The following is a 15,032-nucleotide window of genomic DNA, read 5'->3' as shown; positions in this document are numbered from 1 at the left end:
CCTCTGCCCTACCTTCCTATTCATAACGAATCCTACACCTGTTATACCATTTTCTGCTGCTGTTGATATTACCCGATACTCATCTGACCAGAAATCCTTGTCTTCCTTCCACTTCACTTCACTGACCCCTACTATATCTAGATTGAGCCTTTGCATTTAGCTTTTCAGATTTTCTAGTTTCCCTACCACGTTAAAGCTTCTGACATTCCACGCCCCGACTCGTAGAACGTTATCCTTTCGTAGATTATTCAATCTTTTTCTCATGGTGAACTCCCCCTTGGCAGTCCCCTCCCAGAGATCCGAATGGGGGACTATTCCGGAATCTTTTACCAATGGAGAGATCATCATGACACTTCTTCAGTTACGGGCCACATGTCCTGTGGATACACGTTACGTGTCTTTAATGCAGTGGTTTCCATTGCCTTCTGCATCCTCATGTCGTTGATCATTGCTGATTCTTCCGCCTTTAGGGGCAATTTCCCACCCCTAGGACAAGAGAGTGCCCTGAACATCTATCCGCTCCTCCGCCCTCTTTGACAAGGCCGTTGGCTGATTGAGGCTGACTTCTTATGCCGGAAGTCTTCGGCCGCCATTGCTGATTATTTATCAAAATTAAGGCAGTGGCGGGGATCGAACCCGTGACCGAAGACGTTTTGATTATGAATCAAAGACGCTACCCCCCCTTTTTTTTTTTTTTCGTTGTTGATCGATGGGTTTGGTCGTTGCGGACGTCACATGACATCCGTTAAAGTTCGTTTGTTGATCCTTCTACTCAGTTTTTTTTATTACAGAAGCCAACCTGCTCTCTGACCGAACACGTGCCGGCCTCCTAGACCATGTGTTAGAGCACGTATTAATTATATTTCTTTTTGTCCTTACAACCATCTCTGAAAGCTGCATACTATATAATCTTGGCAACTACAGTTCCGGGACATATATTTCACTGTCAGAGATATCGAACGATTTTCATTTCTAATTTTCTACTCGACCGTTTCCGAACCAAGATCTTCTGCCTCAAACTGATACAATTATCCTTGTCACTCATCCATGAAGGTTTGTAACGTCATAACCGAATCAAAATGTACACAGAAGGAAAAAAAGTCGCAACATCAGAAAATAATTACTGTAGATAATGAAATGTCGTGAGTACATTTTTTCTAGGTAACATACTTCAGTGATTAATGTTGCAAGATCATAGGTTAATGCAAGCGCGAGATAAGCCATTGCAAATGTGGTATGCTGATATACCAATAATCGGTGTACCCACCAGAATGTTGAATGCAAACATGCAAATGTGCATGTATTATGTTGTACTGGTGCCGGAAGTCAGTTTGAGCGACGGGTTTGCATTCCTGATGCACTTTGTCGGTCAATACAGGGATGGTTAATGTTGTTTGTGGATGCTGCTGGAGATGTGCTCGATTGGATAGAGATCTGGTTATCGAGCAGGTGAAGGCAGCATGTCGTCACTCAATAGAACATGTTGGGTTACAACAGCAATATGTGGGCGAGCGCTAACCTGTTGGGAAAACACTCCCTTGAATGCTGTTCATAAATGGCAGTAGAACGGGGCTGATCCACAGATTGACGAACAAATTTGATGTCTGTGTCATACGAAATTGCGCCCACAGGCCACGTGTAGGTTCAGTGTGTCTCGCAAGCAAACAGGTTGGTGCAGGATCTCAACTGCCACCTTCTAACCAATGGGACCGAGGCAGAACCAGCTTTCATCAGGAAACACAACTGACCTCCACCCTGCCCTCCAATGCGCTCTCACCTGACACTGAAGTCCAAATGACAGTGGTTTGGGGTCAGTGGAATGCACGCTACAGAGCGTATGGTTCCCAGATGTTTTTGAACTAACCTATTTGTAAGAGTTCATTGTATCACTATGGTGCAAACTGCTGGTCAGACCACTGCTGCAGATGCCGTACGATGCCAGAGCGCCGGCCGGAGTGGCCGAGCGGCTCTAGGCGCTACAGTCTGGAACCGAGCGATCGCTACGGTCGCAGGTTCGAATCCTACTTCAGGCATGGATGTGTGTGATGTCCTTAGGTTAGTTAGATTTAAGTAGTTCTAAGTTCGGGGGACTTATGACCTCAGCAGTTGAGTCCCATAGTGTTCAGAGCCATCTGAACCATTTTTGTTCTCGTGACGGCCGCTGTCGGCATTCATGTACAGTTACTACAGTCCTGGCAAGTCTTACTGCAGTATCGCAGAAGGATCATTCAGCTTCTCATAGTCCTATTAGACGACCTCAGTGAAACTTAGTGAGGTGTCGATAATTGCATCTGTGCTGCCTAAAGGGTTTTGCTTACTACCAACATCTCAGTATGTCCAATCTCGAGGTAACGACCATTACAGCGTGTATTGACTTCTTAAGTAATAGAACCCAGAACGTTGTCTTCGATGGTGAGTGTTCATCGGAGGTGAGGGTATTATCTGGAGTGCCCCAGGGAGGCCGGCCGGCGTGGTCATGCGGTTCTAGGCACTACAGTCTGGAACCGCGCGGCCGCTACGGTCGCAGGTTCGAATCCTGCCTCGGGCATGGATGTGTGTGATGTCCTTAGGTTAGTTAGGTTTAAGTAGTTCTAAGTTCTAGGGGACTGATGACCTAAGATGTTGAGTCCCATAGTGCTCAAAAGCCATTCTGAGCCACAGGGAGGTGTGGTAGGTCCGCTGTTGTTTTCTTTCTACATAAATGATCTTTTGCATAGGGTGGATAGCAATGTGCTGCTGTTTGCTGATGATGCTGTGGTGTACGGGAAAAGTGTCGTCGTTGAGTGAATGTAGGAGGATACAAGATGACTTGGACAGGATTTGTGATTGGTGTAAAGAATGGCGGCTAACTCTAAATATAGATTAGTGCAGATGAATAGGAAAAAGAATCTTGTAATGTTTGAATACTCCATTGGCAGTGTAACGCTTGACACAGTCACGTCGATTAAATATGTAGGCGTAACATTGCAGAGCGATATGAAGTGGGACAAGCATGTAATGGCAGTTGTGGGGAAGGCGGATAGTCGTCTTCGGTTCAGTGGTAGAATTTTGGGAAGATGTGGTTCACCTGTAAGGGAGACCGCTTATAAAAGACTAATACGACCTATTCTTGAGTACTGCTCGAGCGTTTGGAATCACTATCAGGCCGAATTGAGGGAGGACATTGAAGCAATTCAGAGGCGGGCTGCTAGATTTGTTACTGGTAGGTTTGATCATCACGCGAGTGTTACGGAAATACTTCAGGAACTCGGGTGGGAGTCTCTGGAGGAAAGGAGGCGTTCTTTTCGTGAATCGCTACTGAGGAAATTTAGATAACCAGCATTTGAGGCTGACTGCAGTACAATTTTACTGCCCCCAACTTACATTTCGCGGAAAGATCACAAAGATAAGATAAGAGATATTAGGTCTCGTGCAGAGGCATATAGGCAGTCATTTTTCCCTCGTTCTGTTTGGGGGTGGAACAGTGAGAGAAAATGCTAGTTGTGGTACGAGGTACCCTCCGCCACGCACCGTATGGTGGATTGCGGAGTATGTATGAAGATGTAGATGTATATATATTTAAAGCAAACCTGATCTGCATCCTCATAGTGACACTATTATGCGACTGCCGCGAAATCTGAATAGACATCTTTCGGATGTAGAAACACGCCTACCAGCATTTGTTTATGTCTCACAACTCCTATTTGGTGTTGCAATTTTTTTGCCGTCGGTGTCAAATTGAAGTAGTTCTCACCTGTTCTGTTACATGATGAGCAGCCCAACAATAGAGGTAAACCTGTCCTCCCGGTATGGGAAGAAAAGAGATGCATCTGATAACTCCAGTGATGTCTGAGCCCTGTAAAAAGAAAACACGGGAATTCCACATCAGAAAAAAAATATTTTTTCACATTGTAAAGCTGCCGTATCTACGAAATTAAATTGCATGTACAGTCACAAACGTGAGTCGATAGTAAGAAAGGACCTACATTAAACGAGTCCAAGCGACGCGAAGGGGCACCTTTGAGAAACAACCGTTACTGGGTTGGTTTTAGGTCTATTATTGCAGAACTCATCATCGCTCCGAAAGTACATTCCTAACAATACTTAATCGTTTCCATTTTTCGGAGAGCTTAGTTTTTGAGAAGGTAAGTGGTAGTATGAAAAGGAGCTTTAATTTCCCGTAAGATTAAGAACCATAACATTCTCTACCTTAAGTAAGCATAACTAACATTTTTGGAAACGCTGGTGATATACAATCCACAACTATTGGAAAGGAGAAAGAGGGAACTATCGCTAGGTAGCATCTGGTGAAAACATTTTCGCTGAAGTAACTGTGTGATGTGCGATATGTTAATGCAAAGGTGCTCCTACAGCGAAGCTGTACTCCATTGTGCCATGTATGTTTTTCAAGAGACAACGCGAGACGTTGAGCCTGAATTTTTTGCCTCATTTTGAAAAATTGCTTCAGAAAATTCATATTTTGTTTTACAGATTTTCTTAAAAAAGCATACCACTCTGTTAAGAAACAAGTTTCTTATTAGTATAACCAAATACACAACTCGTACCACCACTAGCCAAAAATCGTTTTCGATATCTTCAGTTTCTGAACTGGGGGTTGCGTTCACTGGTCCTGCAGAACTGTATTTAGTAAAAGGATTCGTCACTAATCCTTGGTATGAAGATAACATGAATAGTTGCAGAATAGTCAGTCCCCATCACGGCAGTTTTCAACTATCTGATGAAATTACAGTGTTAAACAAATATGTAAGACTGAATTACTTACTGAATGACATTGACAGGTACTGAAATGGAGAGACACAGAAAACAAAGGTTGAAAGCTGTGTGTTATAATTTGCCAACTTCCGTGAATTATGTTTTGTGTGTCTGCTACTCGCGAGCTGTCTTTGCTGTTACATCTGCGCCCACTGAATAATTTTCAATAAATGCACCTCTGTCTACTATAATACTTTGTCTTTGCTAAGATCTTTCAGGCAAGAACAGCTTTAGGCAAAGAGGATTGAGGGCGCAGAATTTGGTTGCACGACTTGCGGGTTTGTAGCGGTACAAAGGTTCTTCTTGGTCTGATTCCGTTCGATTCTGTTCTGGAGTGAAGGTGATCTTTCGCTTGTGTGTGATGTGGTGTGCAAAATGGCCTGATTGCACTGAGTTATACTGGGAAAGAAGGTAAGCGATGAATAAAGCAGCCTAGGGTTTGCATTCATAAAGTTATACTGAGAATTGTACGCAACAAGCACTGAAGCGCCAAAGAAACTGGTGTAGGCATGCATATTCAAATACAGAGATATGTAAATAGGCAGATTACGGCCCTGCAATCGGCAACGCCTATATGAGACGACAAGTGTCTGGCACAGTTCTTAGATCGGTTACTGCTGCTGCAATGCCAGGTTATCAAGATTTAACTAAGTCTGAACGTGGTGTTATAGTCAGTGCACGAGTGATGGGACACGGCATCTCTGAAGTAGTGATAAAGTGGTGAATTTTCCGTATGACCACTTCACGAGTGTACCCTGAATATCAGGAATCCAACATAAAAAAAAATGGTTCAAATGGCTCGGAGCACTATGGGACTTAACATCTATGGTCATCAGTCCCCTAGAACTTAGAACTACTTAAACCTAACTAACCTAAGGACAGCACACAACACCCAGCCATCACGAGGCAGAGAAAATCCCTGACCCCGCCGGGAATCGAACCCGGGAAATCCAACATCGCTGTGGTCGGAAAAAGATCCTGCAATAACGGAACCAACGACGACTGAAGAGAACCAACGTGACAGAAGTGCTACTTTTCCACAAATTGCAGCAGATTTTAGTGCTAGGCCATCAACAAGTATTAGTGTGTGAACCATTCAACAAAATGTAGACGTAGGCTTCCGCGGCCATTGTCACAGTCAATAAAATTCTTCTGGGTTTGAGGAAAGACCAATAAAAGAACACCTAATACCCTTCCTCCTCACCCTCATATCCAACGACAGCACTCCTTCATAGTATATAAGTAACCAAACTGGTTCTCATTCAGCAGTTAGCAGTACACCCTGAGGAAGGCTTCTGGCAATAGTCGCCGAAACGTCGGAATTTTATAGTCGGCAATGCGGCCTCAAGCCCAGAAGAATTTTATTGACCATTCAACAAAACATCATCGATATGGGCCCTCAGAGCACGCAAGGCGTCAGACAAATAACACACCTACCAGTGAATTCCTGAAGCAATTCAGGTTACATCGATGAGGCACACGACATAGTTACATGAAAATGTAGAATTTTATTGATTGGCAAATCGAATAAACAAGCTGAAATTTCGTGTTTATAAACCACTAACACTCACACTGGGAATTGCATCCAAGTAATTTCCCAGACCCAAGCTATGAGATGCAGTTCTGAGGAAAGTAGAATTTTACGATGGCAACGCCCGTCCTATGTTCTGCCGAAACCTTCACAGCAGGGCACCCACTGGACACAATGTGACGAAGTAGGCACTGTGCAGGCTGCCGGCAAAAGCCACCCTTGTCTCTGGAAGACAACCAATAAATCTAGCTTTTAACAACGACCCTTCGGAAAGCCTTTCTGCAGGAACACGGCTGGAAATGGCAGATAGTCTTCTAGACAAAGACCCACTCAAAACATTGGTGACTCACAGTGGCCACCTGCGCTATATCCCACGTGGAAAAAAGTTGTTTGTCTCAGTATTACGTAGCAGAAGTCGAACTTCCCTAAGCAAGAAACTGTGCCTTTGACAGGCTACAGAAATTCTAGTAGGAGGAGTTATAACAAGTAAAACCGCTCTGATTAGCCAGAAAGAAAAAGAGTGCTTCAAGTAATTATTGGAGCAATCTTTTTGACGACATGCCTACTTCGACATTCAATAAATCAATTTTCACCGAGACATCACTTTGATGTAGGCAAAATGCAGACAGAAAAATTTACTCTTCTCTTGCACGAAATCGTCGTATATCTGAGCAAGGCTACTCACGCCGAGCTGAGGCGATAGCGAGAGTAATTTTGTGAACACTTGTTCACTGGCTCGTTCCAACTCTTAAGGAGTTGAACTGCCAAGTCTCCTAGTATCGAGAATTGCGCAGAGCACTGACAATTAACGCTTGGCGAGCGATTTGAAGGCAGCAACGTATGCGCTATTCCAACAGTCGAGTGAGTTTTAGAACTGATTCTCAGATTCACAGTTCACGTAAACAGCAGCCACTGCCGTCGCCGACGAAAGGTAAACACGCGGGCTCACGCTACGCCAGCAAGTGATATTTAGTTGACACTCAGAACTGTGGTCGTCTCCGTCTCTCTTATGTTTTTCGTACATTCAACCACGACCTGTAGTTAAACATATTCTCAACTGCCGAGCTTAATTGAAAGGAAAACACCCGATATATCCGTTCTAACGAAAAGAATTGATCAGACAATGCAGAGGGCTTTATACTCTGAAGTCAATGAAATGTTTTAATTGTGCAGCTATATCTGCAATTATATTTGTACACCCTATACAAATCACATTAATTTTTGGGTATTTTCATCATGCATTCTAGCTTAATTGATATCTCTGGCCACAATTGTATTTAATTTTTTTTTCTATTTTATCGACCCACAGACATGGCCATCAATCATCTTACTACTAAAGAACCTTAGAATAGTTCAGAATTTCGCTTCACAGTTGTAAACACCCAATACCAATATTTTACCATCCTGTCCATATTATAATTATGATTGCTATGTCACGAAGTCATACTTCAAGTAGAAAAAAACCTTAACAAAAAAATGGCTCTCAGCACTAAGGGACTTACCATCTATGGTCATCAGTCCCCTAGAACTTAGAACTACTTAAACCTAACTAACCTAAGGACATCACACAACACCCAGTCATCACGAGGCAGAGAAAATCCCTGACCTCGCCGGGAATCGAACCCGGGAACCCGGGCGTGGGAAGCGAGAACGCTACAGTACGACCACGAGCTGCGGACTAAACCTTAACAACGAAAATATAAGATATTCATTTTTGCTAACATATGGTTACGCCTGAGCCCGTACATTAATTTTTGTTAGCGATAACATTTCTTTTGCAGGGAGTGTAGTGGAATCGACTTGACGTCACTATCTGATTATACCACGGTCCGTACTACTTGCACTCTTCTCAACTCTGCATGGTGATCTGGTATCTTCATACCTTGCAACTCGTAAGTTCAACACAGAGCGTCCTTGCGTAACTGTGGTACAACATAGATCAGCTCAGTCTCACATATGTCAGAAGCTGAAGGCCCCCTCTTGTACACTTGATGACTGCACGACCTAAACTTTACGTCATGCCTGGGCCCGTCAACACCGGCAGTGGACTGTTGATGCCTGGAAATATGTTTCCTGGTCAGACGCGTCTCGTTTCAAAGTATATCGAGTGAATGGATATGTACAGACATGGAAAAAACCTCATGAATCCATGGACCCTGCATGTCAGCATGAGCCTGTTCATGTTGGTGGAGGCTCTGTAATGGCGTGGGGCGTGTGCTGATGGAATAATATAGGACCCCTGAGACATCTGGGTACGACTCTGACATGTGACACGTACATAAGCATCATGTCTGATCGCCTGCGTCCAGTCATGTATATTACTAATTCTGACCAACTTGGGAAATTCCAGCAGGACAATGCAACACTCCACACGAACACAATTGTTACAGAATGACTCCAGGAAGACATATCTGAGTTTAGAAACCTCCGCTGGCCAGTAAACTCCCTAGACATGAACATTATTGAGCCTCTCTGGGATGCTTTGCAACGTGTTGTTCAGAAGAGATTTCCAGCCCCTCGTACTCTTACGGATTTATGGACAGCCCTACAGGCTTCATGGTCTCAATTCCCTGCAGCCCTACTTCAGACGTTAGTCGATTCCATACCACGTCGTGTTGCAGCACTTCTGCGTGCTCGCGGGACCGCTACACGATATTAGGCAGGCGTACCAGTTTCTTTGGGTCTTCAGTCTATCTCCGTGTTTCTGCTTTGGAAGACAAGGTAATGCTTCCTATAATTACAAACTTGGCGAACCATTTTGATAAGTAATATTCCTTGGGTACGGTTGTTGTTCTTGTGGTCTTCAGTCCTGAGACTGGTTTGATGCAGCTCTCCATGCTACTCTATCAAGCTTCTTCGTCTCCCAGTACCTACTGCGGCCTACATCCTTCTGAATCTGCTTAGTGTATTCACATTTTGGTCTCCCTCTACACCTTTTACCCTCCACGCTGCCCTCCAATACTAAATTGGTGATCCCTTGATGCCTCAGAACATGTCCTAACAACCGGTCCCTTCTTCTTGTCACGTTGTGCCACAAAATCCTCATCTCCCCAATTGTATTCAATACCTTCTCATTAGTTATGTGATCTACCCATCTAATCTTCAGCATTCTTCTGTAGCACCACAGTTCGAAAGCTTCTATTCTGTTCTTGTTTAAACTATTTATCGTCAATGTTTCACTTCCATAAATGGCTACACTCCATACAAATACTTTCAGAAACGACTTCTTGACACTTAAATCTATACTCAATTTTAACAAATTTCTCTTCTTCAGACACGCTTTCCTTGCCATTGCCAGTCAACATTTTATATCCTCTCTACTTCGACCGTCGTCAGTTATTTTGTTCCCCAAGTAGCAAAACTCATTTACTTCTTTAAGTGTCTCATTTCCTAATCTAATTCCCTGAGCATCACCCGACTTAATTCGACTACATTCCATTATCCTCGTTTTGTCTTTGATGATGTTCATCTTATATCCTCCTTTCAAGACACTGTCCATTCCGTTCAACGGTTGGGAACGGTAATAGAAGGAATAGCAGAGTGGTACTCGTAACTGGGATTGATGTAGCGCAGTTTTCATTCTGTTTATATGCTGTATGTGATTCTTAATCACGTTTAGCAAGCCGATATTCCCGTCATGAAAGGTTTCTTACACTTTTGTATATTTCATGACTACCCTGGAGAGCAGGTCTTTGCATGATAGTGACGTGGGGATAGAAAAGTTTCAATTTTTTTTTTTTTTTGGTCAGGTTGCAGAAGGTAAGTTTGCCCCGAGAACTGTAGACCAGTAGTTGTCCACCATTTTGATACAGTGCTATGTGGGACGCTGTATTACCAGATATGAACAGTTAACTGTTGTATGCCGTAATTCTACTAGGAGGAATGTAGATGATGCTTAAGAGATCTTAGGTTACATTTTTTTGTGAGAAATTTTTCCAGTTAACAATAGCAAACCGTATTAGATACCAAAGAATATTCATTTTTCTAAGTACTAATATGTGTCTTTATAGAATCATACCTGAACGGAAGTCTGAATGCGTAGTTTTACTATACATCTGGCCATTAGTACTTATTGTTAGTAAGGAGGTCATCTGTAACCAGGGCGATTTTATGTGTACAGACACCATACGAGTCAAGAATCTGAGCTGTAGTACATGCACTGAATTATATGGCAAAGAAATTTCCCCGGGATAACTTTATTTAGCGTCAAATCAGTGCCAGAATGAGAATGTACCGGCTCCCACAAATATAGTAAGGAAGTGTGGACGTCTCGGGAGATTCATAAGAAAAGCAGTGAGTTTATGAGTTTAAAACGATTAGTATTCTGAAATACGAAGTATAATTAATGATCATAAGGGCGTCAGAACATTACTGAATGAAGCTAGTAATGGGAATACAAAGAAAGGTGCGAAGATGTTTCTTTTTAGTACGAGCGACAAGAAACTGATTTCAGTTTACCTCAAGGGTGAAAATTTCATGTGTGGCACTGACAGGGATGAGCATCTATGAACAAAGCTCAAGAACATTGTACAATACACGTTTCACTTGTAGGTGCTGAGTGAAGTCGTCAGGGACGGAAAAACCCAAACCTCGCTAGACAATCATGTTAGAAAGTTGCTACGAAAGCAAGGAGAGCTACACTACAAAATTCAACGTAACCAAAGCCTGACAGAGAAAAACAACTAAACGAAGTCAAGCATTAGCATATTAAGATGCGTCATACGTGAAGCGCTCAACGTATTCGAAAGTAGAAACTTTCCTGCCAATTTGACAGAAATTCCCAAGAGGTGTTAGTCTCATGTAAAATCAGCAAACGGATGGAAGACATAGTATATCTCCAGACACACTGTAACTGTAATGCCTTTGAAACGGAGGATAATACAGAAAAGGCTGAAATGCTAAACATGTTGTTGCAAATCTGTTTCACAGACGATAATCGCACTGTAGTTCCTCCTTTAAATAGTCACAAGAACTCAAAAATAATAGATATCGAAAAAAAGTGATTGGGGGATAGGAAAGCAAAGGAAATCACTCGATGAAATAAACCCCACGGGACTTGTCGAGGTCGATTCAATTCTACGTAGATAATGCTAAAGAAATGGCCCCGCTTCTGGCAGCAGCGTACCATAGCTCTCTGGAGGAACGAATTGTCCCTAATGATTCAAAAAATCTCAGGTGATTACAGTTTTCAAAAATGGTAGTCGAACGAACGCATAAAACTGTATGTCTATATTTATGGCGACGGTCTGTCGTAGAATTTCAGAGCGTGTTTTATGCTCGCAAATTTTGACTTCTGTTCGTCTACAATACGCAGAAAGCACTAGATACAGGCGTCCAGGTAGCTGCAGTGTTCCTTGGCTTCGGGGAGGCATTCGATAAACTTCCGTCCTGCCACGGAAAGAACAATATGCGAGCGCACGGAATATGAGACTAACAGAATGGTTCTATTGAAGAGTTTCTAGATTTTTTTGGAACATGTTTTATGCTCACATACTGTGACATTTCTAGAGAGCGAATATCTTTTCTATGGGAATCAACATCGGTTCCGAAAACAACGATTTGTGAAACCTAGCTGGTCTGTTCGTCCACGAGACCTAGAAATCAGTAGACGTTGTCACCCAGATAGGTGTCGTGTTGCTTGACATCCGAAAGGCTTTCGGTAAAGTTTCGCACTACCACATAATTAACAAAATACAACCGTACTGAATATCGGACGGACAGTATGGTTGGATTGAAGAGTTTCTAGCAAACAGAGCACAGCACGTCATTATCAACGGAGAGAACTCTTCAGACCTAAGCGAGTGTTGTAGGACCATTACTTTTCACCATATATATACAAATGACGTAGTACATGACATCGGAACTTCAGGCTTTTCGCGGATGGTGCTGTTGTGCAGAGACAAGTCGCATTGCTAGAAAACTGTAGCGAAATAGAGGAAGAACTACAGTGGATCAAGCCTTGTTACTGGGAGTGCTAGCTGATCCTCAGCATAAACGACTGGAAACATGTTGGCCGTAAGTGGATGGAAAGGCGCATTGTTGTATGATGACACTACTACAGAACAATCACTGGAAGAAGTTATTTCCAAGTACACTATGTGACCAAAAATATCCGGACACCCCAAAAACATACGTTTTTCACATTAGGTGCATTGAGCTGCTACCTAAGGCCAGGTACTCCATATCAGCGACCTCAGTAGTCATTAGACAGCATGAGAGAGCAGAATGGTGCGCTCCATGGAACTCACGGACTTCGAACGTGGTCAGGTGATTGGGTGTCTCTTGTGTCGTACGTCTGTACGCGAGATTTTCACGCTACTAAACATCCCTAGGTCCACTGTTTCCGATGCGATAATGCAGTGGAAACGTGAAGGGACACATACAGCACAAAATCGTACAGGCCGACCTCGTTGTTGACTGACGGAGAACGTCGACAGTTAAAGATGGTCGTACTGTGTAATAGGCGGACATCTATCCAGACCATCACACAGGAATTCCAAACTGCATCAGGATCCACTGCAAGTACTATGATAGTTAGGCGAGAGGTGAGAAAACTTTGATTTCACGGTCGAGCGGCTGCTCATAAGCCACACATCACGCCGGTAAATGCCAGACGACCCTTCGCTTGGTGTAAGGAGCGTATACATTGGACGATTGAACAGTGGAAAAACGTTATGCGGAGTGAAGAATCACGGTACACAACGTGGCGATCTGATGGCAGTGTGTTGGTATGGCGAATGTCCGGTGAACGTCATCTGCCAGCGTAAGCAGCGCCAACGGTAAAATTCAGAGGCGATGATGTTGTGGTGTGGTCTGTTTTACATGGAGGGGGCTTGCACCCATTGTTGTTTTGCTTGGCACTATCATAACATCATAACACAGGCCTACATTCATGTTTTATGCACCTTCTTCCTTCAAACTGTTTCGACACGATCGAGCACCTGTTCATAATGCAGGGACTGTGGTGGAGTGGTTACCCGACAATAATATCCCCGTAATGGACTGGCCTGCAGAGACTCCTCACCTGAGAATCATATAGAACACCTTTGGGATGTTTTGGAACGTCGACTTCATGCCAGGCCTCACCGACCGACATCGATACCTCTCTTCAATGCAGCACTCCGGGAGGAATGGGCTGCCATTCCCTAAGAAACATTCCAGCACCTGATTGGACGTATGCCTGCGAGAGTGGAAGCTGTCATCGAGGCTAATACTGAATTCCAGTATTGCCGATGGAGGACCCCACGAACTTGTAACTCATTTTCATCCAGGTGTCCGGATACTTTTGATAACATAGTGTAAATATACAGGAGTATGTGCACGAAGAGATTTGAAGTGGAACGACCGCTCAAAATTAATTTTTTGTATGGCATATGTCAGAGTGAGATTCATTGGAAAATCTGAGGAAATGTAGTACATCAGCAAAGGACGTAGTTTGCAAATCACCCGACATTGTTTTCAGATTGCTATCCGTTCCAGATAGGATTGATAAAAGAAATACAAAAGATCAACGAAGAGCAGCACGTCTCGTTACATTTATTAAGCGCGAAAGCACTAAGAGATGCCAAGCTAACTCCAATGCAGACGTTGTAAGAGTGGCGCTCTGTATCACGGTGTTGTTTACTGTTGGTTTCCAGAGAATATGTTCCTTGAAGACTCACACAATAACCTGCTTCCTCCAACGAATATGACGCAAGAAGACCATGAAGATAGAATTAGAGAGATACGATCCCACAGGAAGGGTTACCAACAATCGTTCATCCTGCCAGCCATCCGCGACTGAAACAGGAAAAGGGGGAAATGACAAAGCAGTCTTCGCCACACACCATAGGACGGATTTAGGAATATAGCTGTCTACACAGATATAAAGTGCCCATGTTTGCCGGTGGTTGACGGACCACATAGTAGTAGGCAGCTTCCTTCTCAACCGACTCTCTGCTCGGAACCTTGCAGCCAGCATCTGATCCTTCCCCTCTCATCTTACTGGCAGAGGAGAGAATACCGACGTAGAGTCTGTGAAGAAAGATTGTCGAATTATTAATAAATTAGTTGTAATGCCCATAGACTAATGGTGGATAGAATAATAAACCAGTATGTTGCATAGTACAGGATACGTCCATCACCTTATGATTTTCAACTTTTAATGACAAGCGAAAATTACTGAAATGTTTTGTCTCTGTGACCTACAGAAATTTATGTCATGATCACGTTGAACATTTCATGACATTTTAATACTTATCAGATATGTTAACAGTTGTTTATTCGTTAATTAGCAATGTATCAGCTTGTTGACTACGATGGTTCATTACATTTGGTCTTAAATTTACGGTTCCTCTTTGCTGGATGCATCTAGACTTCTAATACTATAATGTATATCTTTTTTTCCGTATAGATACACTCCTGGAAATGGCTAAGCAAGAATGGCTAGAGGACAAATGTAAGGATGTAGAGGCTTATCTCACTAGGGGTAAGATAGATACTGCGTATAGGAAAATTAAAGAGACCTTTGGAGAAAAGAGAACGACTAGTATGAATATCAAGAGCTCAGATGGAAACCCAGTTCTAAGCAAAGAAGGGAAAGCAGAAAGGTGGAAGGAGTATATAGAGGGTCTATACAAGGGCGAGGTACTTGAGGACAATATTATGGAAATGGAAGAGAATGTAGATGAAGATGAAATGGGAGATACAATACTGCGTGAAGAGTTTGACAGAGAACTGAAAGACCTGAGTCGAAACAAGGCCCCCGCAG

At 43.1% G+C, this 15,032-nt stretch overlaps 1 protein-coding gene across 1 annotated transcript in view; it reads right to left on the bottom strand.

Annotated features, from left to right (window-relative positions):
• Positions 1-15,032, bottom strand: part of LOC126204127 (odorant receptor Or2-like) — a 58,485-nt gene that overhangs the window by 22,160 nt on the left and 21,293 nt on the right. The window contains exon 3 of the mRNA XM_049938541.1: positions 3,734-3,835. Within this exon, the coding sequence (XP_049794498.1) occupies positions 3,734-3,835 (102 nt within the window). The remainder of the gene's footprint in view (positions 1-3,733; positions 3,836-15,032) is intronic.

The sequence above is a fragment of the Schistocerca nitens genome, chromosome 9, assembly GCF_023898315.1.
Source record: "Schistocerca nitens isolate TAMUIC-IGC-003100 chromosome 9, iqSchNite1.1, whole genome shotgun sequence".
Taxonomy (NCBI): Eukaryota; Metazoa; Arthropoda; class Insecta; order Orthoptera; family Acrididae; genus Schistocerca; species Schistocerca nitens.
This window is presented reverse-complemented; position numbering and strand designations above follow the sequence as displayed.